We start from the raw sequence: 26422 nt of genomic DNA on the forward strand, positions 1-26422 counted from the left end.
TATGAGCACAGATTAATTAAATTACACTAAAAAATTGTCTAGCAGTTTTTATTCATGGTCAGATTCAATCCATCATGGATGGATTTGAGCACATAGACGATTCACTGATTTTTTTACTTCCTTGTGTTCAAGCTTCAGTCAAGTTGATTAAAAGCTGCTTGTTCACCAACCGGACCAAACAGGATTTTTTCTTTTACCTCAGTTTCATCTCAGTTGCAGAGCTCTACCAGATATAGGTAAGTCTTCACCACAATCTTTGAATTAAAAAAAAAGTTACTGTCAAATTGAATCGTTATGGGTGATATAAATAGCAAGTAATACGTCTGTGGTTTGAAATGTCACGGTTTTCATTATTACTATTCAGTGTTTGGATTTTGCCTCGCGCCATTTCAATGCGCTTTTGTTCATGTTTTAAGAAATCTTGATAATAGGGTGAATTATTCACAATGTTGTCACAAATTTAAAGGGGTCATATAATGTCATTTTTGCACAAGCTAATATGAGTCTTTTTTTCTTTCTTTTTTACCTCATTCACTTCAATTCAACTCAGTTGCAGAGCGCCAGATATACGTAAGTTTTGACCACAATCTTTGAATTACAAAAGTAAATGTCATATTGAATCGAAATGGGTGATGTACAATTAATACGTCTGTGGTTTGAATGTTTTCATTATTTCTATTCGTAGTTTGGATCTTGCGCCATGTCATCACGCTTTGTTCATGTTTTAAGAAATCTTGATAATAGGGTGAATTAGTCATGATATTGTCACAAATTTAAGATTATTGAGTGTATTTCAAATCAGAGTGTTTTGCACATAGAAGATTCGCTCATTGTATTTCCTCGTGTTGACTCACAGGTTCCGTCAAGTTGACTAAAAGCTTGTTCACCAACCGGATTTATTACCTCAGTCACTACACAAGTTGCAGAGCACCAGATACAGGTGAGTTTTCACTGCAATCTTTGGCAATCATTAAAATTAACTATCAATTTGAATTGATGTGTGTAAAATAAGTAACTTATTATATCTGTACTTATAAATGTTACTGTTTTTATTGATATTGGAAATGGTTGTGGCGCTCTCGCGAACTCATTTTGAGGCCCACACAGAAGAAAAAGAATAGTTGAAAAAAGTATTTTTTCTTTTCTTTTTTTTACGAAGTATTCTCGTTGCTTGATAAACTTAAGGTTGAGCCACTGTAGTCACTTGGACTATTGTAACAATGTTTTTACAATTTATTCTGGGCTGGCAGATATCGATTACCCAGCAGTCTATGAAGGAGTGAGCCAGTTCTCAGATTTCATCAAAAATATCTTAATTTGTGTTCCGAAGATGAACGAAAGTCTTACAGGGTTGGAACAACACCTTTAATGCTTTTCATAGTTTCTTTTTGAAAGGAATGTTGTGAACAGGATGTTTCATGTGTTGGTATGTTGTGGGAGTGGCATTTTAGAGTGTTTAGTTTAATTGATGAATTTGTTGAAGCTTGAGAGCATAAATAATTGGTAACTTAGTTGATATTAAAATGGCATTTAAGCCAATTCATAGGTCTTTAATGTGTTAAACAATGTTTAAACGGTATCTTTTGGAACAAAGGATGTTTCTATATTGAATGCTGTGGGTTGATCTTGTTTAATGTAACAGATTAATCCACAAGACATGCATTGAGACAGGTGTAAAACACCTTTTCACAAGGTTGTTTTCTGCAATTTCATTGCAGTTCATTGCAAAAAAAAATTGAATTGTATATAACACCTGATGTACTTGTTACATCATAAGAAGAATGGCATCTACGCTAATGTTAGTCTTTTTGTTTATTCCAAGGTTTACTGAAGTCAGCCGGATCCGGGCCGTATCCAGATCAGGTGGTGGACCTGCGCCTGGACACGTCCACAACGCATCCCTGAAGTGCCAGCCTCATCAGCCCTGTGAAGGCCTCATCGACACTACAGCCATCAGCACTGATCCTCAACAAACTCGTCTCCATACCGGCGTGACTCCGACTTCCAGTCAGATGAAACTGGATAATATTCTGAATGTTCTGATCCAATCTGACTTCTGACCTGTAATGCTGCCTGAATCATAATCATACACTGTTCGTTCTTTGCCCAGAGGTGAACTGAGTGACTGAGCCTGGGTTCTCCCAAGGGTTTTTTTCTCCATTCTGTCACCTGATGGAGTTTTGGTTCCTTGCCACTGTTGCCTTGGCTTTTGGCTTGCTTAGTTAGGGACATTTAATATTCAACAATATTATTGATTTGCCTTACTTAAGGTGAAAGATGACGCAATTTTCTCCTAGAAACAAACTTTGTTGTATTATTTTCATGTTATCACTGTGCTGCTTTGATACAATCTGTATTGTAAAAAGTGCTATATAAATAAAGGTGACTTAACTAATTAACTTATTGTAAATTGTATCAGTGATCGTCAATTTTACATATTTTTTTTAAATCAAATGTATTTTACAAATTAATGTTCTAGTAGTAATTCATTATTTGGTACTGCTGCAGTTTTTAAAACACCACTTTAGTTGGCTGAACTTATTGGGTGTAGTTTAGAAAACTAATCTTTAGTTTGCTGAACTTATTGGGTGTAGTTTAGAAAACTTAACTTTAGTTGACTGAACTTATTGGGTGTAGTTTAGAAAACTAATCTTTAATTTGCTGAACTTATTGGATGTAGTTTAGAAAACTTAGCTTTAGTTGACTGAACTTAAATTCAAAGTTTACTTAACTAAATTAAATCAGTTCATTGTACTTTATAACTTGTCAGGTAAACTTATCCAAATTTGTCAGGTACACTTTTATAAATAAGTTAGTAAAACTCAAAAAAATCCATGCAAAAAGATAACAAAAAATAATGAGTTAAGTCAACAAAAGATTTTTTTACAGTGAACAAAACACTAGTGTGGGTGAAGGAGAGTTAATCCTATTAACAATAGGCTTTATACATTACATACAGTGCTATGCATAAGTTTAGGCACCCATACTAAAGTTGACTAAAAAGAGGAATAAAAAATCATCTTTTGGAAACTGAACTTAATGCCTTAATTTAAAAAATTAGGAAAAATCCAACCTTTAAGGACACCAATTTTCTTTGTGAATGAATAATGTATCGTAAATAAATAAATGTTCTTCCTTAAAATACAGGGTGCATAAGTTTGGACACCCCTATGTTAAATTCCCATAGAGGCAGGCAGATTTTTATTTTTAAGTATTTTTTTTTTTTTTTTTTTTTTTTGCCAATCTCCAAGTATGGTGAAGGCTATGTGATGATGTGGGGCTATTTTAATTCCAAAGGCCAAGGGAACTTTATCAGGATGCATAGTATCCTAAAAAAAAATAAAAAAAAAAATACTTAAAAATAAAAATTTTATTAACTCCTAACGAGTGCTGAGTAATTCCTCTAAAACCGAGTGTACCGCCAGCAGGCGCCACCTAGCTGCGAAAATATTCTTTACCATATTTTTAAAAAATCTTGCCTTGATTAACACAAAGTTGATGTCATTTGAAAGCTTAGAGTCTGAACTTTACAGTGAATGTATCCACTTTGAAAAACTCTTAAGTATTGCTGAGTTATTTGCTGATAAATAGAATTTCTTTTTTTTCATAATCTATAAAATAATGTACTGCAATGTGTCAAAAACATCATACAGCTCATGAAACATTCTCAGATAATTGAAAATGGCACTTCATTTTTTACAGCATATTATTACAATTAAAATGAGCCCAAAATTAACATAATCTATTGCTTTTATGACAAGATATTCTTCATGAAGAAAAAATTGCCCATGAGGGGGTGTCAAAGACTGTACAAAAAGGCTATCTCTTTTCCAAATGCTGTAACTTTTGATTCCTTTGTCCAAAAATTATTATTTTTTTATCCAGATGCAGCTAACATGTAGGGGGACTTCACTAAAAAAGAATTTTCCTCCTACCTTATTTCCTTCCTGAGTTATTCCATGACAAATAAGAAAGATATGCAAAATCATAATAAAAATTATATATATATATTTACTTTTATCCGCTGTTTCTTGGCAGGACAATGTCCAAATGTAATGTAATTTAAATTTTCAAAAAAATTAAAAAGAGTTCTTTCAAACGATACCTACCTTTTGACTCTCCTTGCTATAGTTTTGGAGTTATTATGATTATATCATTTGTATATAGTTTGGGGCAAAATTTGCTGTTTCAGTCTTACCAGTTCATTTCTCTCTCTGTGTGTGTGTGTGTGGGGGGGAGGGTGTCTTATTTGCACTCTTGATGTTCTAGAGTGTCACCCCTTCATTGCTGTACACTTTTTTTAAGCACAGTGGCTGATCTGTAGCTTGTACCACCAAAAGTTTCTCTGAGTTTTCCTATTTTTTCGTATTTCCCATTCATTTCCTATGTCGCCCGTTTTCGGGCGGGAGGAAGCTAAGTGTGACTTTTTTTTTTTACGACCCTTTAACATATCAGAATCATCTCCTTGATTTTTTTGTGTGTTCATATAGGTAATAAAACAAAAGTCACCAAGTTTCACCCCCATCCGATGAAGCAAAAAAATTAAACAATTCGAAACGTTCAAGTTTTCGCCCGTTTTCGGGCGAAGAAGCCCAGAGGGTTAAGATAACGTCACGTGACCATCGCAGCACCCAGGAAGATCTAACATAGGCCTACACAAAAACATTCATTTTGATCAAATAAAAGAGCATAAAACGGTCTAAGTTCTTACTTTGGGTTGTTGACAATGAATAACTTCTTAGCTGCCATGTTCTTCCAAATGTAAATAATATCCTGCATCAAACGTGTGTTCGCATCTATTGCTACATCCTCTCTGCATTTCAATCCCAAAGATCCTTAGAAATACAAATATAACAACACTTGACCACTAGAGGGACTTGAACACTAGGGGGAACAATGAGATGGATAAATTGTCTGATATTTTATTACTAGGCTACATAAAGTGTGTGTATTCTACAAGCAGTAGGCTATACATACTGCATTAGACCACCATCTAGTGTCCAAACTAGGATTTCACCATTAAAAGGATGTTCATAAGATGTTTTTAATGCCATTTATCACATGAACATACATATATCTTTCCAGCTGTGGAGGAGTTGGCAAATGACAGTGAAATATGAAATATTAACACACAAAAAAAGGGTGTTCATCAAGGAACAAAGGGATGACAAAAATATCGGCACAAAATGTCATGTAACTTGGGATCTTTACAGCATATGTGTGAACGCACGTGCAGGTTCAGGAAAAACACTGGCAGTGTGATTGAACCAAAATCAAACGATCCCGGGACACATAATCAGTGTATTTTCCAGGATCTCTGTGTGAAAGAGGCTTGTGTAAAATATTAACGACACGAGACAATGGAAAAAGAATACAAGTAAATACAGAGAGAGAGAGAAATCAACATAAAACAGAACAGGCAAGCAGAGGCAAACAGTGAAACCAAAACACGTGTTAATAAAACAACAAAACAGAACTTGATTTTAACATAAATCAAACAAATCATAAATCAGATAAACAAGATATATGAGATCTTGTAAAATAAGCTGTATGTAATTTGAATTTTTAGCTTTACTATATCCATTGCAATTTGTCCTGTGTTCCCCCACACCAGCAGTTAGCTGTAGAACACCAGGATTACAGCAGCAGCACATACTGGAGATAAACCTGAATCTGGAACAGATAAAGACAAACGGTCATCATTACAAGAAAGCGACTAATAATCCATCCTGTACGTAATATCTTTGACGGTTTCACTTTATTTCGATAGTCCACTTTAGACATTTATCCACTTTAGACATACATTGACACTTTTACTGATTTCAGGCTTTGTAAAACCATCTTGGGTACCAAGCTGAAATAATGTCCAAAATGCTTTATTTTTAACCCTTTGCACCAAACCCGAAAAATCTAAATATGATATAAACTGGCATAACTTTTGATGTAAACAACTCACAGAGACAAATGGACACATTTTTCTTTACAATTCTGACCTAGGGAAATTGTTACTTGTTATATTTTACAACATCTTGACCATCTATGGTCAAAAACAGCAAAAAAAGCTAATTTGACAATGGTTTTATTATACTAATAGCAGCCTGAAATGGGGTTTATTTTAACCTTTTACTGCACATATCCTGAACCTGAAGAAATTGAAAATAGCTTTACTTTTGAAGTAAACAAAACAAAGCAAATTAACCCTTTATCGGGCGAGGAACCATATTTGGTAACTTAATCGCGCATTCAAACTGAGTCTCCCTTGCAGTGTTGCCAGATTGGAACGGTGATTTCCAGCCCAAAAGCTCACCAAAACCCGCCCACTACAAGAAAAAACCGCCCAAAATTTTACTGCCAAAATAATATGATATAATTTCATTACCATGTCATTCAAGGTTGATAAGCACAATTTGTATCTCCTTAAAACAAATAACAGTGATAAAAAAAAAATCAAAAAAAAAAATCCAGGAAAACAGATCAAAACGGCAATAATTAAGGAGAATTAGCCAATATGACTAAAATGTCCAGATGGACACTGTCAAAACGGCAATCAAGAAATGAACCGATGACTTTAACCCTAGGAAAGTACACAATGCAGAACATAACGCAGAATTTAGCAGTCAAAACTGATTCATCGTTGATTCAAACCTTTTTCAGCAGGTGTCAGGGGCGAGTATAGTGCAGTCTGGACGGTGTAAAGTTGACGATGTCTGGTACAGTTAGGCTAGTGTGCACATGACCATGGACATAACTGTGCTCTCCTCTCAGAGTAGTCACCATCGATATCTCCCACCACGTGTACATTTTTAGAGTTGCTCACTATCTCACTCTTTACTGTGTACATACAACTTAGTAGAGGCATTAGCCATCACTTGAATATACAGCTACAACTTATCGCGCTCAATCGCATCTGCCTGCTGATCGCTGATTGGCTAAAAGTGCGTGCTCGTCGGTGATGTCAACACCAATGCCAGCTGACTCTGCATGGGCGTGTGTGTACAGTAATGTCATGATGACTGATTTTATGGACTACATGCACACTTTATTTTAGTTTTTTAACCAATTAGACTTTAAAATGTAGATGTTTGAAAACCGCCGAACTGATCCCAAACCAGCCCAAATTTTGTCCACCCGCCCAAACCCTTTTTTACCCGCACAATCAAATTCAAAACCGCCCAATTGGGCGGGAACCCGCCCAATCTGGCAACACTGCTCCCTTGCCTGTTTGCGTTGTCATATGAGCGCATAGATTTCTCCTAGCCAATCAGCGAAGATCAGGCTACGTCACTGATAGTCACATGATGGCATCTGACCAATCAGAAGTTGCGCGGAACATTTCAAACTTCAGTGTCGTTCCGGATATTGGAAAGTGAGGTTATGCGCTACTACCTACTCCCGTATCAGCGCTAATAACTTCAAAACAAAAAATGATGAATTGATGAAACTTACACATTCTATGGTTGAATAGTTGTGCAACATGTTGAGATAGGTGTTGTTTGCATAGATTTCTTAAAAGTATTGATATTTGTGCCATGAAAAATGGTGAGACCATATTTGATCATGCCCTGTTCACGTAAGATTAGCAAATGTCCATATTTGGACATACGCCCTATGCGTATAGAAAAGCCATACTAGGGTATTTTTTCTACAAATAATGCATTATAACCACAGTCTATGATTATAACGTAGGAAAATAGTATTCACTAGTGCATTGGATGTTATCACAGGTTTGAATAACATTATAAAGTGATTCAGTGGGAAACGTAACACATTTATAGACATTTTCAAGCCATAGCTATATTGAAATATGTGTGGTTTTGGTCAGTTTTATGACCTAAACCTTACCCTAACAGGTTTTAATATTTTATAATGATATTTTGCACTTCTTATTGTATATTTGCCCTTTATGTGTAAGTTTTATGCCCTTGAAACAGTTTTTATCATAGTTAAATGCCATGTATTGGTGTTTTTTTTTTTTACTGTGAGACTTATTACTGCTAAAATAAGTGGTACCACCAGTACTTGACCATACCAAAGATCAGTAGTACAGATCTTTTATAAATGTATACATTTATTTATAACATTTATAAATGCACAAATGTGCATTTATAAAACATGAATCATATTAGATGTTCTTAGGAGCACAAACCATAAATGAATACCCTATATAATAACCCTAAAAATGTTCCTAATAATAATTTTAAATGTTCCTAATAATAATTTAATTAAAATGTTCCTAATAATAATTTAAAATGTTACTAAATAAATATTTTTATGTTTTTAACAAGTTTATGTGTTTTTATTATATTTTTATATATACAGTTTTTAAGGGAAAAACATTACCCTAGACTGGCGAGGAACCATATATGGTAACTTCATTGCCCTTGATTTCCAACCTAAAAAAATATATTTTTTTAAAATCTCACAAATGTTTAGAAGTCTTATAATATCCTCCAATAACACTCTATGGTTGAAATTTTGAATTTCAAAGTATTTCAATGAGTGCCCTATAAAGGGTTAACTTTAAAAAAAAAAAATAAATAAACTACAGAAAAAATTCCAAAAAGGTCCAAAAAGTTGACTAACTGCCAGTTTGGGAATGTTGGGGCTTTGCAGTTGGTGTCCGTTGCTTGGTACCTGCAGATCGCCATCTCACACTGCTCTCTCTTTTGGAACAATTTCAGTAAGTATTTGAAACTATAATTAAGATATACCTTTGTAGTCATAACTTAAAGTAATTTTTCAACAGTTTTTACTATAATCACAGGCTTTCGGAAAGCAAGAAGCTATCATATCTACACAGTATCCGAGATATCCGAGCAGCCAGTTCACCGCATGATGGATATTTGTGAACAGATTCCATTAACATTAGAGGACTTGCCTTTGGATACAATTGGCTATCACCAATACTGCTATAAAAGCTTTACAGGGAAAATAAATTGTTTACAAGTGTCAAAGGCTTCTACATCTGGAGAATCATCATCATTGAAAAAGGACTCTCTGCGCCATGTCAAATCTCTGTCAATTCAATCTGAAGGAGCTCCAAGAAGGTGTTCGTTCTTGTTTCCCAATCAGTGCATTTTCTGTGACAAAGCAAAATCCAAGTTCATTTCAACATGAAATTCAAGTTAATTTCAACATTTACTCTCCAGTTGGAGCATCTATCACTGATGCCGTGAACATTGACCACATTACTTGCACAAACAGGCAAGATCTTCTGTGAAGTCCTTTGTGTGAAATCAGTTTCAATTTGACATACGAAAACGAATGTTTTGCAATTATAGCAAGGTTAGACCCATGTTTATATTTCACTGTAGAATCAAAAATACAAAAATGGTGTGCACATCCCAAACACTCAGATTGGGCGCAGGTGCAGGACAACTGAATGATACAGACAAATAAAGAAGTGTGAAGTCCGCACAATAATTTATTCAAGCAATGTTTCGACCCCCTCAGGTCTTTATCAGGCACAATTGTTCACTCATTCTGCCTGATGAAGACCTGAGGATCGAAACGATGTTGTTGTTGCTGTAAGACTGTTCTCAGACATTTGGGTTTGGTGATGTTAGCATTGTTACAGTTTTGTCTTTGTGTGTAAGGTTCTGCCATCATGTGACTGATTAAACTGACTCAATATTAAAAGGTTAATTCACCTAAAAATTAAATTATGTCATAATTTACCCTCATGTAATTCCAAACCAGTAAGTGTTGAGTTATATGTTCTCATTAAACATATAATTTATATTTTGTTATGTAGCTTGCTGTTATTTTATTTATTTTTTAGATTATACCAACTGTTGTATTGTATCATATGCCAAAAATGTGCAAGAGTTCATTGTGCGCATGTGTGAACAAACGGGACTTTTATTTTGACTCAAGTTGTTGAATGTAAAAACTCAGTACTGAGTACTTAGTACGTGTTGCTGCTCCCTCGGGCGCTGATGTTATACCAGCGTGTTGAGATGTAAACGAACAAAATAAATAATACTAAGAAGTTTTATCTGGATTTTCTTTAATGGATGGATGACAAAAACATATTGCACATAGACATGACGGAGAGAAATGAAACCTTAACAGTAAGACTTCATTATTAGAGAGCAAGAATATCCTTTGACTGATATTTACACTTTTTTTTTTCTTTTAGTTTATATCATTTGCTTCAATATCTCCGTCTGGTTGGTTTTCTTAGGAAATGCATCAGAGCACTGCGAACTCAACAGAAAACAATGATCACAGGAAAACAGACTAATGTGTTAATAAACATAAGACTTGTCAAAAGTACCATTTGTTATGAAATTCAGTGGTTCGGAACGACTATCAAACTGCCAACATCACGTGATTTCAGCAAACGAGGCTTCGTTACGTCAGAACTGTTTCGACATTTCAATGGTTCGTCGCTAGAGGGCGATGATCTCTGTGTAATGAGTGTCTCGATATAATTTGTATGTTTGTTGATATTTGATGACACATTTTTATAATAAAAATTAAGAGTTGTAATCATTGGTCTCTTGTTCTGCAAGCTCTCAATAAAACAAACAAAACAAGCCCTTCATTTTAATAAAATATTACATATATTAGGCCTACAGACATTTAAAATGTTTAATGGTATTAGATGATTAGTTAATTGCCTTTAATACAGCACTATAATGAAGTAAATAAGACATCTAAGTGATCACTGCGCTGCCTCATAATGCCTGTTTATAATAATAATAACTAACTCAATTAAAAAGACAGACTTCTTTGGTTTATTAGAACATGCGTATTTTAATACATCTTTTCACAGATAGTTATTGCAGTGATAGTAATTCACACAGAACACAAGAAGAAAGTACGATGCAAATGTTTGTTCTACATATCATAAAGATTGTAGGTAGTAGAGAAATATGTCTGATTCATAATGTAACATGAAAACAAATAGCAGAAGAACATCATTGATTTACACATTCACTCATCAGACAAACAGCTACACACGTCTTGTGGGTAATTTTGAACAATAGTGTACATCATTCCACCCTCATCCAGATTCATATATCATAAATTAATTATGCATTGCTAAACCATACAGAAACTGACCATGCAATCATATTTCCCCTCATATTTAGCCTACAACTGATATGGTTCCAACTATAAAATCATGATTTAATGAGATCTTTAAAGAGTTTAAGAGTTTTATTTGAGTGGTGTCTCGTGTAATAGTTAAAATGCTGGTGAAAGTTTAGTGCATAAGTGAAAAAAATTCCATATTTATGGAAATAATTTATAACTCCTAGATTCAATGTTATAGTTGAGTCCATGGTTATTTCTGAAAACACACACAAAAATATTTTAGAGACACAGAATCACGTTGTAATGTTAATTATCACATACAGTAAACATACAAAGACTCAATCTTAAAAATGTAATGCTATTGTTTCATTAAAGAAAAGTTTTATGTCTTTGTCTAAAATTCGATCTGATTTATGGTAAAAAATCACGTTTCTTAAAACATTTACCTGACATTATAAAAATATCACGAGACAACTCTACTGATATGCTATTTACATTACAATGAGCAGATGAAATACAAATACAAAAAATAAAAAGTAATAAAGTAAGGGCAATCGTCTTCATCAAACAGTGATAATATTCTACAAGAAAAACACAAAATACAATATTTTAACAAACAATCCCAGCTGAACTGAAAAAGACACAAGATGGAAAAAACAGACAAATAACACACAGGTCACAGATAAAACCACAGGTCTTCATCTCCCCACATGCAAAAAAAAACAAAAACAAAAAAACAAACAAACAAAAAAAAAACCAGCAGATACAAATTATTCTTAAAGACAATAAAACAATCAATTTTCTTAGTGCATTGTGCTGTAACAGTCCTGCTGACAAACATCACATCTAGTATTTCTCAGGTTTAACGCCATAGTAAAAACTTTTAATGCAGCCTGTATAATATATGAGTCCATTGAATACAATAAATGCTCCCAGTAAAGTGTTTCAACATAAGATAAATCAGTGAATTTCTAAGATTATTAAGGCAGGTTTTGGTCCAGAGGCGCTGCTGGACATGCTCTGCTAATGCTATTCAGAGTTGGTCAACCATTGTTTTCTGTGCATAAGGGTTAGAGTTAGTGGTTAAATTGGAAACATTAACAACATATGGATACAAGACATTTCCAGTTACAGCAACAATTCCAGTAAAAACACTTACAGTATAAAAAATGCAGACTGTTAAGAACACTTGTGGTTATACAATGTATTTTCTTACTTTGAATTTTTGTCTTGTTTTCCACAACTAATATCTAAAAGTTGTGTAAGGGTCATGTTCTGTGTCGAGCATGTTTCATTTGTTCTAGTTTTCCCGCTTGTTTGATTACTGAGTTTCTCTGATTATCTCCCTGTGTCCTTATATGGAGTGTTTATTTACACTAAGTGCAAACAGCTCGCCTTACTGGCGGAGAGTATTTACACTAACTCCGCCCACCACTGTCTGATTGGGCCAGAGAAAAGCCCAAAAACGGCTGTAACCTGTCAGCAGCAGTGGCGTAGTGTGTAGCTAAGACACGTTGTAAATACTTTTTGATGCAATACTTTTTGAGTTCGAATCTGCCTTTAGCTGCCTTTTTACCTCTTCTTGCTTTTCCAATCACCTATCAGATTGGAAAGGTGTTTGTTTTCAATAAATATTAAGAAAATATGTGTAAAAAAGTTATTTTATAATAAAGTGTTTATCGGGTAGGTGTACGGAGGGCTTCATTGTCCCAATAAGGCGGCATTTATTTAATAAATATAATAATTTACACTCAATGTGTTATTATTGCATACTGTTTTATAATGTACTAAAAAACAGAGGAGCAAACAGTATCTAACTCCTAAAAAATCTAAATTAAGTGTTAATCCTTAAAATAAGGGGAAATATCTGTCAAATCTGTTCTTCTTGAATTAAGTTTCAGACCCTACTGGGAGACTCACTTAATGTAACTTTTTTTTTTTCTCCTTTCAGAAAACAAGACCTTTATCCGAAGTAATTTTGCTTCTTAAAGGGTAACTCTCGCCAAAATACAACCTAGGGTCTTTTTGTGAATCTACCCGAGGCGAACATTCATTTAAAAGCGAATGGTAACGACTGACCGTATTTTCGTTTTTGGTCAAATTGCTTTTTGAATGGGAGTTATTGGGGCATTTCTATGATAGCATCAAAAATCCCTATTTTTCAAACACTAAGGCGGCTCGACACAACATGAAACTGTGCTTGAAGTATCACCAGGGGCTCTACATATGAACTCCAGCATTGAGAACATTGTGTACGCAGAGTTTACTAAAAAGAAAGGTTTTGAACAACTCACTGTAGCTGTGTCCACTGGCATTTTGACAGTCAAAGATAGTCGATCTCCGAATGCGAATGAACTGACTCTGAATTTTAGTATTGTTTCTTATATGAGGATCCTTTTTCAAATATAAGGTCAATATTGATTTTCACTAACGAAAAAACAACAAATTATCCATGAATTTATATGGAACTGAGCTTTACTCTCCTCCCTGTTACGTTGCATTCGGAGATCGACTATTTTTGACTATCAAAATGTTAAAGTTACCCTTTAACAAAATGTATATGGATTTAATGGAAAACAAGACAAACATAATAATAAAGCTCTCGCTGATCTTTCGATAGTAGTTATTCTATTGCTCATATATGCTAACAGGCAGATTTACTAAATGGCAAATTAGCGTGAGAGTGCAATTCCAAAATAGCACCGATGGGAGTGTAAAGGTCTGCGCGTGATCTACTGACAACACACAAATTAAACAACACAGACGCAGTCAGATTATTTCCATAAAGACCAACACAATCTATCAGCTAGCGTCTGGTTTAAGACGTGCTATTTTTGGGTGGTTAATAATGGCGCACACACCAGTACATTGACGAGTGCAAACCTTAGTAAATCACCTTGAGTGATTCATTTAAATAGTCTCTTCCCAAAAATTTTGCTGAAAGGGAAACTCCTACAAATACATATGTGATCATTTCAGCCGCAAAAATAACCGTCCACACCTTTACAGCGCTAATTTTTCACTGCGTGTCTTTAGTAAATCCTGACAGAAGGTTTTTATCGCCAAAAGAGGGTTTGCGCTGACACAAACTGTTAGTTAATCTGGCCCTAAATGTGTTAGTTTATCATTTAAATCATTAAAATTTTCACTGGTAACAACTAGTGAAATCTAGGAATCGTAACAATTACTCGTGAGTGATGAGAGTTTCACCTGATCCTCTTCTCTCCATCATTTCCTGATTCTCTTCAGTGTGCCTCTCAATGAAAGGATCAAATTGAGAGTCTGACTCTGATTTAAGGATGCGTCCTCTTCCTCAAACGAACGTCATGCGGATCACATGGTGAGTCATCACATGTCATCATTCTCCTGTAAGAAAACACAGATTCAGAGAAGGTTAAAGTGATGAGAAGGATTGATGTTTCACTTACACAAACACTACAGACTTAGAATTGTGTTTTTTTTTCTGTTGTTCATACAGAGGATTTCAGTTCATCAATATTTAACACCGTCTTAAACTGCATTACATCTTTTGCACCACAGTAATAGAAACTTGAATGATAGTGATTTCAATAATCACATCTAAATTGCTAAGACGCTTGCTATCTCGCTTTGTCTGCCTCACCGGTGAATATCTGCTTCTGTAGTGTTAAATAGAAAGGATAATAACTAAGTAAATCTCATCTATCTTGTTAAATCAGCTGTATGTAATACTTACTCTCTGTGGTACTGGTGCATGGGTCCTGCGGTGACGATAGTAAATCACACCAGAAGCAGCAGCAGTAAACACCAGCAGAACACCAACAACTATTCCTGCTACAGCTCCTGAAGACAAACCTGAACCTGGAACATCTACATAGAAACAGACATTATTACGAGAGAGTGAGAGTGAATCTAGTATGATTATGATATTGATGGATATTTACACCTTTCTACTTTGTTCATGAGTTATTTAACTGATTAATGGCTTCATCTGTTGTCTTTAGCAACAGCAGTTAAAACAACATCAACACTGAGAGATCAACAGGAAACACTGTTCACAGGAAAACTGCATTTTTCATGTTAATAACATTAGTTAAAGTGCCATTGAGTCAAAGCTCACTTTTTTTAAACAGTCCACTGCCTATTTATTGGGTTGATTTAAAATATTGAATTGTTCATTAAATTCCTCAAAGGAAAATGCTTTGAATGGCTGAATTATACACTCACCAATGACAGAAACACTGAATCTCTTCACTCTAGTGATGCTGAAGCTGTTGTTGATGTTGATCTGTAGTTTATATTCTCCAGAGTCTGTGTTTCTGGTGTTTGTGATGATCAGAGATCCAGTCTGATGATCCAGCTTCAGTCTGTCTCTGAATCTCTCTTTACACTGAACATCTGTACAGATCTTACTCTGATCTCCAGTGATTTCAGCGATGAGAATGTCATTAAAATACCACGTCATCACATCATTTGTTTTTTTTATTACACCAGGATCTAAAGTAACAGATTCTCCCTCCTTCACTGTCTTTCTCTTCACTTCATCTCGTTCAGCAGCAGAAACACCTGAAACACAAACCAACAGATGCTGGAGGATCTATTACTGAAAACAAACTAAAACTACACAACATGAGAGAACTGTGAACATGACCTCTCTGACTTTAGATCTGAAAAAATATATATTTATGCATGGTTTGTACGTATAAACACACCTGATATACTTATTTTACTTTAAATCCTCATTTAAACAGATAATAACAGTGTAGTTGACCAGAAATGGTGAGATTAAACGCTGCCGATTATTAACTGTTGAAGCAGCTTTCCAATATAGATGATTTAGTTTTAAATCGAAAGGAACTGTTTAATGACGTCAAGTGAGATAATTATATAAACTGCACAGTAAAGAGATGATCTATATACTGTACGTTATACAGTATATAGAAAACACACTTTGCTTTAAACAAATATAAACTGCATTTAAACATTCACTAATGACTCACCTTTGACAGTAACATTAAAGATTTTTCCACTGTCGCTGCTGCTGATGATGATATTCAGTTCATAAAGTCCAGAGTCTGTGTTTCTGGTGTTCATGATGGTCAGCGATCCAGTCAGATGATCCAGCTTCAGTCTGTCTCTGAATCTCTCAGTGCCTTCATTACACTGAACATCTGTACAGATATCGCTGAGATCTCCACTGATTTGAGCTATACGAGTGTCATTAAAATACCATTTAATATCTTCTTGTTGGTTTGTTTCAACACCAGTGTTTAGAGTGACTGAATCTCCCTCCATCACTGACACTGACACTTCTTTATCAACACGAGACACACCTGGATTAGAAACATAATCCAAACAAAAATGCCTTGAAAAAGTTTTTTCTACATATCATGAAGACTTAGAGTACAGAAATATGTCTGGATATGAAATGCACAGAAACAAACAGCAGAAGAACACCATTGATTTACACATTCACTGATCAGAACAACTTGAGGGTGAGAAAATGTACGACATTTTCAATTTTGGGTGAACTACCCCTTTAAATAATGTAGTTAACTAATGTTAACAAACGAAACGTTATTGTAAAGTGTTACCAGTGTCTTTTGAAGTGAGAAGTATTTTTTATTTTTTTATGTTTATTTTGAATAGTCAAATAAAATGTATATTTGACATCAAATATCCACACTCTGTCTATAAGTATTTGTTACAAAATGAACATGAAGTGAATGTTCTCATAAGCTATAGTGTTTTTTGACTGTAGGCCATGTTACATTAGTTAACTACATAGTTTACAATGAATCTCAATAAATAATCAGATCCTGTATTTTTAGCAATTAAGGTATTATTAAATATTGTAAATCCTATCAAAATCCATGATATATTCTTCAAATAGCTCGTTGTTTACATCAAACAAAAGAAAATAACGCAAAAAAAAAAAACTGTTGGTGACGCGACTTTAATAAGGTCTGCTGTAACACATGTATCGTCTTCACCTCCTACCTAAGACTTCTGGTCTGACTCTGAAACTTGTGTGAGCGCTGTGCCGCTGGATATTTTTCGTTTTATCGATCAATAATGCAACTCTGGTATAGTCTGCACCCTTCCGCTGAAGTTACGGATGCGGTTGCGGTCATATGAATTGGTCGGTGCAGCACTGGAAGAAGGATACTTACCATTGTCGGGTAAAAACAAGACCATCGACAACAAATTAATGAAAAGCTTCATTTTCAACACATTTCCCCCAGAAAATGAATGCAGATTCTGATTTATAAGTTATGTTCTTCTGCTTTTATGACGACGCAGTTCTTTCAGCTGTTAAAGTGAAACTTCCTCCCAAAATGCAATGCGATGATGGCGTATTTAAAGGGATAGTTCCTCCAAAAATTGGAGACAATTGTTTTATATTTTTAAAATGTTTTTAAACTGTTGCCAAGGTTCCTGATTGACTGTATTTTCCCAGTGGTGGCCGCACTAGAGCGGTAATGTGGATGCACCATCTCTCTCTCTGACACACACGCGCGCACTAATACATTCATCTACACGAAGGGCAAGCATTAATTTAAGAATGATCTTTATGAGAACTTACCTATTTTGTCATTCACAATATAATAATAACCACACGAAATAATATTCATTAATTCTTTATTGTTAGGTTTGCAAACGTTTACATTTACAAATTTTATATACATTGTTAGTGATTTGAAGTGCAAGCAAATTAGTTTAGTTGTTTCTGTTATTTACATTTAATTCTATTTTGAGTTAGACTTCTCGAGTTACCGGTGATGTCTGGCGATGATCTTCACATGGTCCGCTGCAGGCATAGACAGTATATAAACTGGACACAGCGACCCCATAGGTTTCAACGGAGAGAAGTTGAAGCACATTAGAAGCAGTCATTTCCTGATTGCCAGGCGTACTGCGCAGACTCAAACTGAGCTTGACGACGGGGATGTGACGTGAGCAGCCTGCCTGACAGTTGTAAGTTTTCTAGTAGCCGTGCCAAGCGAAATCGGAACCATTCCCTTCCGAATCTTGCAGAGACGGAGAGTGTGAGAAGGAGCTGTCCATGAGCTAGGAGCAGGAGCAACGTCATGACTCTCTATGGGCTTCTCCTTTGACTTTATCGGACTTTATGCCTCCGCGTCCCCCAAATTGCCCGCGAGCTTCTCTTCCTGTCTCTACGGTAATTTCCAGAGAGTCGCGTGGTTTTGACGCAATCGTTAGCCTACTTTTACAAAAACTGCTTCTACGGGGCCATGACGTAAGATACAAGGTAATGGAGCCTTTTATACATTGTCGTGTTTCTTTAGAAATAAATAATGGACAAATAGAGTCTTTAAACGCCTCAGATGTAAAGTTATTCGCTGTCAAAGTGACGCCAAAATGAATGGAAGTCAATGGGATGCTAACAGCAGGTGAAGGCTTGTTAGCCAATGGCGGCTCCCGGGGGTACCTTCAAACTAATATGAAACGCTTACCCACTGGCTGCAGGCGAATAGAGTCTTCTTCTTCTTCTTTCGGAGTTTTATGGCGGTTGGTAAACCAGCTAAAAGGTGCATTTACCGCCACCAACTGGACAGGAGTGTGAAGCGTTAACCGAGTGAAGCAAATAATAAAATAATTCTGATAAAAAAATTCCCTTAGATACCTCATTAAAGCAGTATAAACCCTTGTCTCATTCTGTGCGTTTTGAAATATGCTATTTACTGACAATGTACCGGTATTACTAGCCTACCTACGTAGCGTAATGATTCTGTAAAATTGATTCTTTCTCTGTTGTAGGCTATTCTGTGCAATGAATCAACACATGTTCAACTGTTTCTGACAAGCCACATTTATCACAATTCTCAGATTCTCTTTTTCCTATGATAAACAGAGAGGCATGTGTGCCCTATTCGAAGCCTAGATATTATGGAATCTTCCTTTCTGCTTCCGTATTTATTTCTCTCAACCCCAACTTTATTTTGAATTTTATAGGCTACAGATGTCTACCTTTTGTCTCCTTGTCCCATTTCTGTTGCCACATCTTGTTTAGAGCAGATTTCATTATTGCTTTAACTTCAGTGATACATTCATGTCTTTTACATTGCGTTTCAGAGATCTCTTTGCTAACTGATCAACCTCCTCATTACCCTCTACCCCCAAATGTGCTGGAACCCATAAAAATGAAACGTTTACTCCTATTATGTATATTCTGTACAGATTTCGTAGTGTTTCATACAAGATATCTTGCCTGGATGCTGACTTTCCACTGTTTATACTCATTAAAGCTGAATGAGTCTGAGCAAATCACTACATCCATAGGATGAACGCCTTCCACCCATTGAAGTGCCATTAAAATTGAAAATTAGAGTCCGGCAGGAACAGAGAATTTAAGAGTTATTGGTTCCGCCCGGACATACCATTCGCTGGGGGTTGCCGTGGGTGGAAGAAAAGTTGATGTCTTTATTAATTGATTTACTTAGTTTTATATTTATGGTATTTAATTACATTTTACTTTCCTCTATCTGTATTGAATATATCTCTCTGTTTAATTCGATTTTCTTAAGGTTATATGTTGAATGTACAGCTGAATTGTTTTCCCTCTTAATTTGGGCCCATCCTTTCCTTTATTGGCTGTTGACTTTGTTAATTTGAGCAGGGGCCCGTTCTTCGTACGTCGCTAACTCAGTTAGCTGGATTTGATTGTTGGCGATTTGGCATGATCCTGGATTGTTTGGTTCTTCGACGCTCATCCTGGACTTGCTGTCATAGCAACATGTGCGCAAACTTAAACCTGCTCGGGAGCAGGCTTATTTCATGTAAACAGGATTAGATCACGGCTTCATAAGCGGAGCTGATACGGAAGTCCAGCGCAGCGCGATAGTGCACTTTCTGAGATATATATTTTTTTTCTCGTGATTCGTGAGATTGTCGTTTTTTGTCGCTTTTATGTTTAAAAAACAGTTTTAGGTTTTTTTTTTTTTTGTTTTGTTTTTTTGTGGCATTTCCAAGCCACCAATGTTGTAAAGCAGTTTTTTTTTTTTTTTTTTTTTGTGGCATTTCCAAGCCACCAATGTTGTAAAGCAGTTTTTTTTTTTTTTAGGCTATCGTAATTTTTTATGAAGATCATACAATCATGACCATGCCGATTACAGATATGTCACTCAGGCTTCACTAACGTGATGGGTACCAGATCAAGGCCTCAATAAAGGGGATTATGTGAACAGAAAGGGGATTCACAATGTAAATGTGCAGCCCAGTTACTATTGTGATTCTTAATATTCCAGATTAGTAATATTATATCAAATAAAAAAAAAGGCAGTTGACTAAAATCTTCCATATCACAAATGTGAAAGCAAAATGGCCAGGATCTGTGCATGACTTAAGAATTTTCAGAGATTCACATTTATGCACATTATTTGCAAGTGGTAAGGAAAGTTCCACAATTAAACATCAATCTCACTGTATTACATACACTTATGCTGATCCTAACACCTTTTTCATAGGTGATTATGACATGTTCCTGCCTGCAGACAGGTGTTTTATGATCCCATTCCCTGACCCAAACCAGTTACAATGCAGCTCTAGCCAGGACAAGGGCACACAATGAAATGAACTTTGGCTAACTAAAGGGAAGATTTCAGTGTCTGAGAAGTCTGAGGGTTGCACACCTGACAGGGCCTGTGACATTGTTGCATGTGCCATATTAAACAACATTGCCAAAAAAAAAAAAAAATTTCATTAAATGTTTAATAAAAGACAAATATTCTTAGTTCCTTGAGTTTTATTTCAATTGTTCTTTGTAAAGAAAAGCCAGTGGTCAAGTCCCTGCAACAAGAGATATTAGACACATGCCTCATGCAACAAATAAAAAGGAAAAGTTGGCTATACACTGCCCACCTGTAGGCCTATGTCTCCTCTGTCTGTGCAGACTCTTCTGTAGGCCTTTCTGTAGATGTGGAATCCTGCAACTTATATTGCAGCCATAAAGCATACAAGTATAAATGAAGTAAAGTTATTTATGCACTTGCAGGTATAGTTCCTCCATATGACAGTTATCTGAGAGGGTTTATTCACTGTCCAGTGCAATGGAAACAAATGGACATTACAAAGTCTTATACTTTCTTTCCTTTGGAAAGTTAGAAAATGTCCACTTACTGCACATATTTCAGCCACCACTTTCTTGGGAACAGACACAAGTGTTATTATGTAAAAGTGCACAAAAGAGGAAAACACAATGTCATTACAATGAACAACACTGGGGAAAAATGTGATCAATAACTAATGGCAAAATATTTTTACATTAACATAAGTTTATCAGTTTTCACTTTCACAAGTCAAAGCAATTCATCATTACTGAAGATTTAACAGTTGAAATGACTATACGGCCTTATTTTAATTCAGCAAAAATTATTTTACAGTGTAGGCTACTGAGATCTTTTCTATTTTTTTTCTCAGCCTTTTTCTTGGTTGCTTTTATAAACAGACAACCATTTATTTAGCAGTGCCTTTTATAAAAGAGACTAGCCTATAATATAACTAAAAATTAACATTATGTAGAATATTTTTGTACTTCACTTTTATTTGTTCCCATGTTCTAGCGTGGTGACTCTGACATTACAATGAACAAAGTAATTATGCAATTATTAAAATACAAAAATGTTGGCTAATAAGTGATAAAAACATCTAACATGGCCACTTCTAAAGGATTTAAATTGTCTGCTACTTTTTGCCAGCCCTCTCTCCTGGCTTTTGCAGACTTTGAGGTGTTCCCTGGCGTTTTGATTAAACATTAAAATTCTGAATAAACTTCGACTATTAGTTCTTGCTCTGCTGAGGAGAAAAACTGAGCGCGCTCTTTGGCCACGCTGAGCAGCCAATAGCAGCGTTGCTGATCAATGTTTCTATCGATACATATCCCCTTTTAACCAGCGCATGAACGCGCAATTATCTCAGATAACTCAATCCAGCTATACTAATCATATCCGGCAAGTGTGTTCGAAGAACCCAGTTAGCCAGATCATGATTCGCACGATGATATCATCTTGGATGTGTCATTTGATCTCGGATGTAATAAGCAACGTACGAAGAACGGACCCCTGGTCGAAATAAATCAAACAATATACAGATTACATAATAAAGGTTTGAGTGTATGGTTTGTTTGGGTTCCTGCACATGTTGGTGTGAAAGGAAATGAAGAAGTGGATATGTTGGCTAAACAATCTCTTAAATCGCCAACAATAGATTTGCAGATTGCATTAAGTAAAACTGAGGCTAAAGCAATCAAAAAAGATCAAACTCAAAAAATATGGCAGGCATATTGGGATATTAATGACAGGAAGACTAGTATTCAAAGCTCTGTTGGCATGAAAAGGGAGATGAGTAAAAATCAAAGTGAAGAAGGGATTATCACCCGTCTCAGAATAGGACATACAGGGCACTTCATCTATTAGGTAGACATATTATGGAATGTGTTTACATTGCAATCAACCAGAATCTGTCCAACATGTGATGATGGATTGTTATGTATATGAAAAGGAAAGGAAGGAATTAAAAGAAGTACTTGAAAAATTAAAACTAAACATCACTTTAAAAACGTAAAAAACTTTTTTGAAAGAAACAGATCTGATGGAGCGAGTATAATGGTTGTTGCTAATATATATTTATTTTTTCCACCATTCTGCCAAATCTTCTGATCCACACTCCCATTCGGTAGGTGGCAGTAAAGCACCCAATAATATGGTTTGCCAACCGCCAATTAAAACATAATAATAATAATAATAATAATAATAAGAATTTGAGCAGGTCAGTTTTAGTTTGTTTGGTTGGTTTTGTCTGACTGTTTTTTTCCCCTTAGTTTCTGTTTGTTTGTTTTAAGAAATTTTGTTTAGGGTTTGTAAAGTTGACTTTTTTTCTTGGGTTCAGATAAAGACCCATTTTTCAGTAAAATGTTTGTGTTCCTTGTTCCTGACTTCTCAGTCCCTCACATCCTACAGAAATCAAAGGAGGAGGCTATGTATGAAAATGTCCCCCAAAAATGATGATCAAATACCGTATCTATGGAGTAGGCCTAAGAGCTCACACCTCTCAGTTCACATTTATTCTCTGCCAGGATGTTTAACTTCTGTCTCTTTTGTTTTGTGCATGCACTCTTATAAGTTATTAAGCCTATTGTTATGTCTGAAATGTTGTTGCTGTGTATTAGTTTAATCATAATTTATCTTAACACACATGGAAAATGTAGTCTACTAACTAATAAATACTGTATTGATCCCACATTTCACTGTTCTCTATCACATAATCTAAGCTTGCTGAAAACAGAATATTATGGAATACACAGTGCTTTACATTATCACACACATCATTGCTCTCTAATGTCTAAAGCAGAAAATCACATCTCTCTAATAATAATGCTACTTTTACCCGATAGGGTGCGCTATAGTTACTGTTGTTCTCAAAGAAGAACCAATATAATAAACTAAATAAGACACAGACCAGCCTAATCACTGCACTTCTTCCTGATGCCTGTTATAATTATAACAAACTCAGTTAAACACAGATTAATTTGGTTTATTAGAATTAAAAGTCTTTCTGCTGTCATTGCTTTTTTGAGTGGCGCCATCTGGTGTTTCCAATAACATCAGCATTTAAATCACTAAATGCATCGATTCCATCATCACAGCCCCTCACTTTAACAACTACATTCTAAACGTTTTAAAATATAAATATGATCATTTTGTTATTGTTTTTCTCCCTCATACAATGTCAAACAGTTTCTCATCTTGTTTTTTCCCCTGGCATACAGAGTCTGAAAAGCTATCAGGACAGGAAGAAACTCTTCTACAAACTAAACACACAAGCACTAAATGCCCAGTGTCACAGATGTCTGTCCACCAGCAGATCAAACCTCATTTCTGTAGAAACCTGCAGACTCTTTCAGTTTGACTCAGATGATGAACTTCAGTCAAACTGTGAGAAGCCAGACGGTTTTATATTTGTACTCTGGTTTTTCAATTCACTAAAATTGAGAATAAATATACATAACACATTTAAAATAACTAGAGCTAAGCTCCATTTTACCATGAAATGTAGTTCATCCACAATATTCTTTTACTTTAATCCATTTAAAGCAGTCGGGTAACTGCGCTCTCAGGAGGAAAGTGTTCATTGGGGCGGTGCCCTTTTGAAAGGAGCTAATATGTGCTGTTTAGACACTAAATGAAAAACCACAACAAAAAATCCTTGTGTGTGTGCACACACTTGGCGAATGAAGCTCATTCTGATTCTAATATGAACCATTAAGGGGTAAAGGAGGTAAAGAGGTGTAAAGATACTCATTTTTATTGACTTTTGATAAAAAATATAAAATATTAATACATTAAGAACAATAAAATCTGAACAAGGGCCAGATGAACTATAACTGTATGCAAATGCAGCGAGTGAGGAGTGTTAAACGGTGGGAGGATTCACACACCAGTTCTGCTGTCACATCACATGTTGAACAACTGAAGAAAATGTCTCGCATGTTTGTTTTCTGTTTGTGCAGCTGGAGTCTGATTGGTAAGTTATAAAGTACATTTAAAAAAAATATATATATAAATATATATATTCATATCTTGGGGTTTATGCATTTATGTTTTTAATGTATTAAATAGCCTGGAATATTTAGTATGAAAATCCAAAGTATTACCGTGTGTTGGGTTGTGTTGTTTAAAATTGACATTTGTGTTTTCTCTGTGTGATTCTGAAAGTGTCTCTGTACGGTAGCGGTTTATAAAGACAGTTGACATTTTACATTGTGTTTCTGCTGATTCCCTGGATGTCCTCAACTTTGGCTGACTTTGTAAAACCATCATGAGCCTTAATCTCTCAAATCTGTTTGTTCTCCAGGTGTGTTTGGTGATTCAGTGTCAGTGATGGAGGGAGATTCTGTTACTCTAAACACTGATCTTACTGAAATACGTAAATATCATGATATACTGTGGACATTTGGAGCTAACAACTCTCTCATAGCTAAAATCAAAAAGAAGAACCAAACCTTCTCCACATATGATGATGTTCCTGATGGGAGATTCAGAGACAGACTGAAGCTGGACAATCAAACTGGATCTCTGACCATCACAAACACCACAACTGAACATACTGGAGTTTATGAAGTAAAGATAACTGGAGCGAAAAAATCATCAAAAACATTCAGTGTTTCTGTCTATGGTGAGTAGAGATCATTTGTCCAAACGGTCATATATTCTATTTATATATTCAAATATTTAATCATTTTATAGTTTGAGATACATTCAGTGACCATGAACACACTAAACCCTCACTCAACACAAAATGTTTTACACCTAAAGAGGACAATTGTTGTGTTCATATTTCTGTTTATTCTCTCATTGTTTCCAGCTCGTCTGCCTGTTCCTGTCATCAGTAACTCTTCACACTGTTCTTCATCATCATCAAATTGTTCATTGGTGTGTTCATCAGTGTTGAATGTGTGTGATGCGACTCTCTCCTGGTACGCAGGAATCAGTGTATTGTCCAGCATCAGTGTGTGTGATCTCAGCATCAGTCTCTCTCTACCTCTGGAGGTGGAATATCAGGATAAAAACACCTACAGCTGTGTGCTGAACAATCCCATCAGCAACCAGACCACACATCTGGACATCAACACACTCTGTCACACATGTGCAGGTACCACAGCACTGATGATAGATGTGTGTGTTTCCTGACCTGATCTCTGTCTTCTGTTGAAGATCAGACTGATGCATTCACTTCTTTCTTTATCAATTGCATTCACTTCTTTCTTTATCAATTACAGCACCAGACACACTCTCTCCTTCAGCTCCTCCAGTCTCACTGTCTCTGATAGTGTTGATCTCTGCTGGATCTCTGATGATTTTTGCTGGATTTTGGATCTTCTGGATCTGCAGGAAATGTAGAAAAATTGACAAAGAAGGCAAGTGTTACATACAGCTTTTAACCAATCAAATAATAATTTGAAAATATGCTCTAAATACTTTAGCCAAATAATAGCCCCATTTTATCTTTTAATTAAAATTATTCTCATAATTTTGTAGTTAACTGTCCTTTGAAACCAAACTAACATGTAGTTATTGTGTTTGAAAATTTCTGTTGATTACACTCATATCAGAATTCATGTTTATTTCTTTAAATGACATAATGTAGCTCTTTACTCGTCTCACTTGCACAAAAAACAGACTCTGTATTTCTCAAACAGCATCAACACTGGAAATGCAAAAACAGAAATGTTTATTTTTAATTTAAAAAAAAAAAGCTGTCTCCATTGAACATAGTCTTACATGTGCAAAGATGCAGCTGGTGCTCAAATTAAAATATATATGAATGATGACTTTTGTTGTGCTTGTTGAGCCTAAAAGCTGAATAAATACAAAGAATGTAA

General features: G+C 35.3%; 1 protein-coding gene and 1 long non-coding RNA gene across 3 annotated transcripts in view; both read right to left on the bottom strand.

Annotated features, from left to right (window-relative positions):
• LOC308701967 overlaps positions 1–26422 on the bottom strand; it is a 756660-nt gene that overhangs the window by 289281 nt on the left and 440957 nt on the right. The gene's annotated exons all lie outside the window — the stretch shown is intronic.
• On the bottom strand, positions 10748–17378 carry LOC308701951 (uncharacterized protein). 2 transcript variants are annotated; one of them, XR_014031537.1, is made up of 6 exons: positions 17196–17375; positions 16023–16355; positions 15250–15588; positions 14759–14892; positions 14254–14409; positions 10748–12100 (listed from the first exon to the last, which is right to left on the bottom strand). XR_014031537.1 is itself a non-coding variant. In XM_081384440.1 (5 exons), the coding sequence occupies exons 1-5, from the start codon at positions 17245–17247 to the stop codon at positions 14392–14394; spliced, it is 876 nt and encodes a 291-aa protein (XP_081240566.1). In that variant the 5' UTR covers positions 17248–17378; the 3' UTR covers positions 12992–14391. The 2 variants fall into 2 exon arrangements, 1 of the variants encoding a protein (XP_081240566.1); XM_081384440.1 differs by lacking the exon at positions 10748–12100 and having other exon boundaries at positions 12992–14409; positions 17196–17378.

The sequence above is a fragment of the Scardinius erythrophthalmus genome, assembly GCF_964197995.2.
Source record: "Scardinius erythrophthalmus genome assembly, chromosome: 14".
NCBI classification, from domain to species: domain Eukaryota; kingdom Metazoa; phylum Chordata; class Actinopteri; order Cypriniformes; family Leuciscidae; genus Scardinius; species Scardinius erythrophthalmus.

Coding starts and splice junctions, on each gene's coding strand:
- LOC308701951 (XM_081384440.1), bottom strand. CDS start 17,247: ATGAAGCTTTTCATTAATTTGTTGTCGATGGTCTTGTTTTTACCCGAC. Junction 16,356..17,195: donor CTTGTTTTTACCCGACAATG/GTAAGTATCCTT, acceptor TTTCTAATCCAG/GTGTGTCTCGTGTTGATAAA. Junction 15,589..16,022: donor CTTTAATGTTACTGTCAAAG/GTGAGTCATTAG, acceptor TTTGTGTTTCAG/GTGTTTCTGCTGCTGAACGA.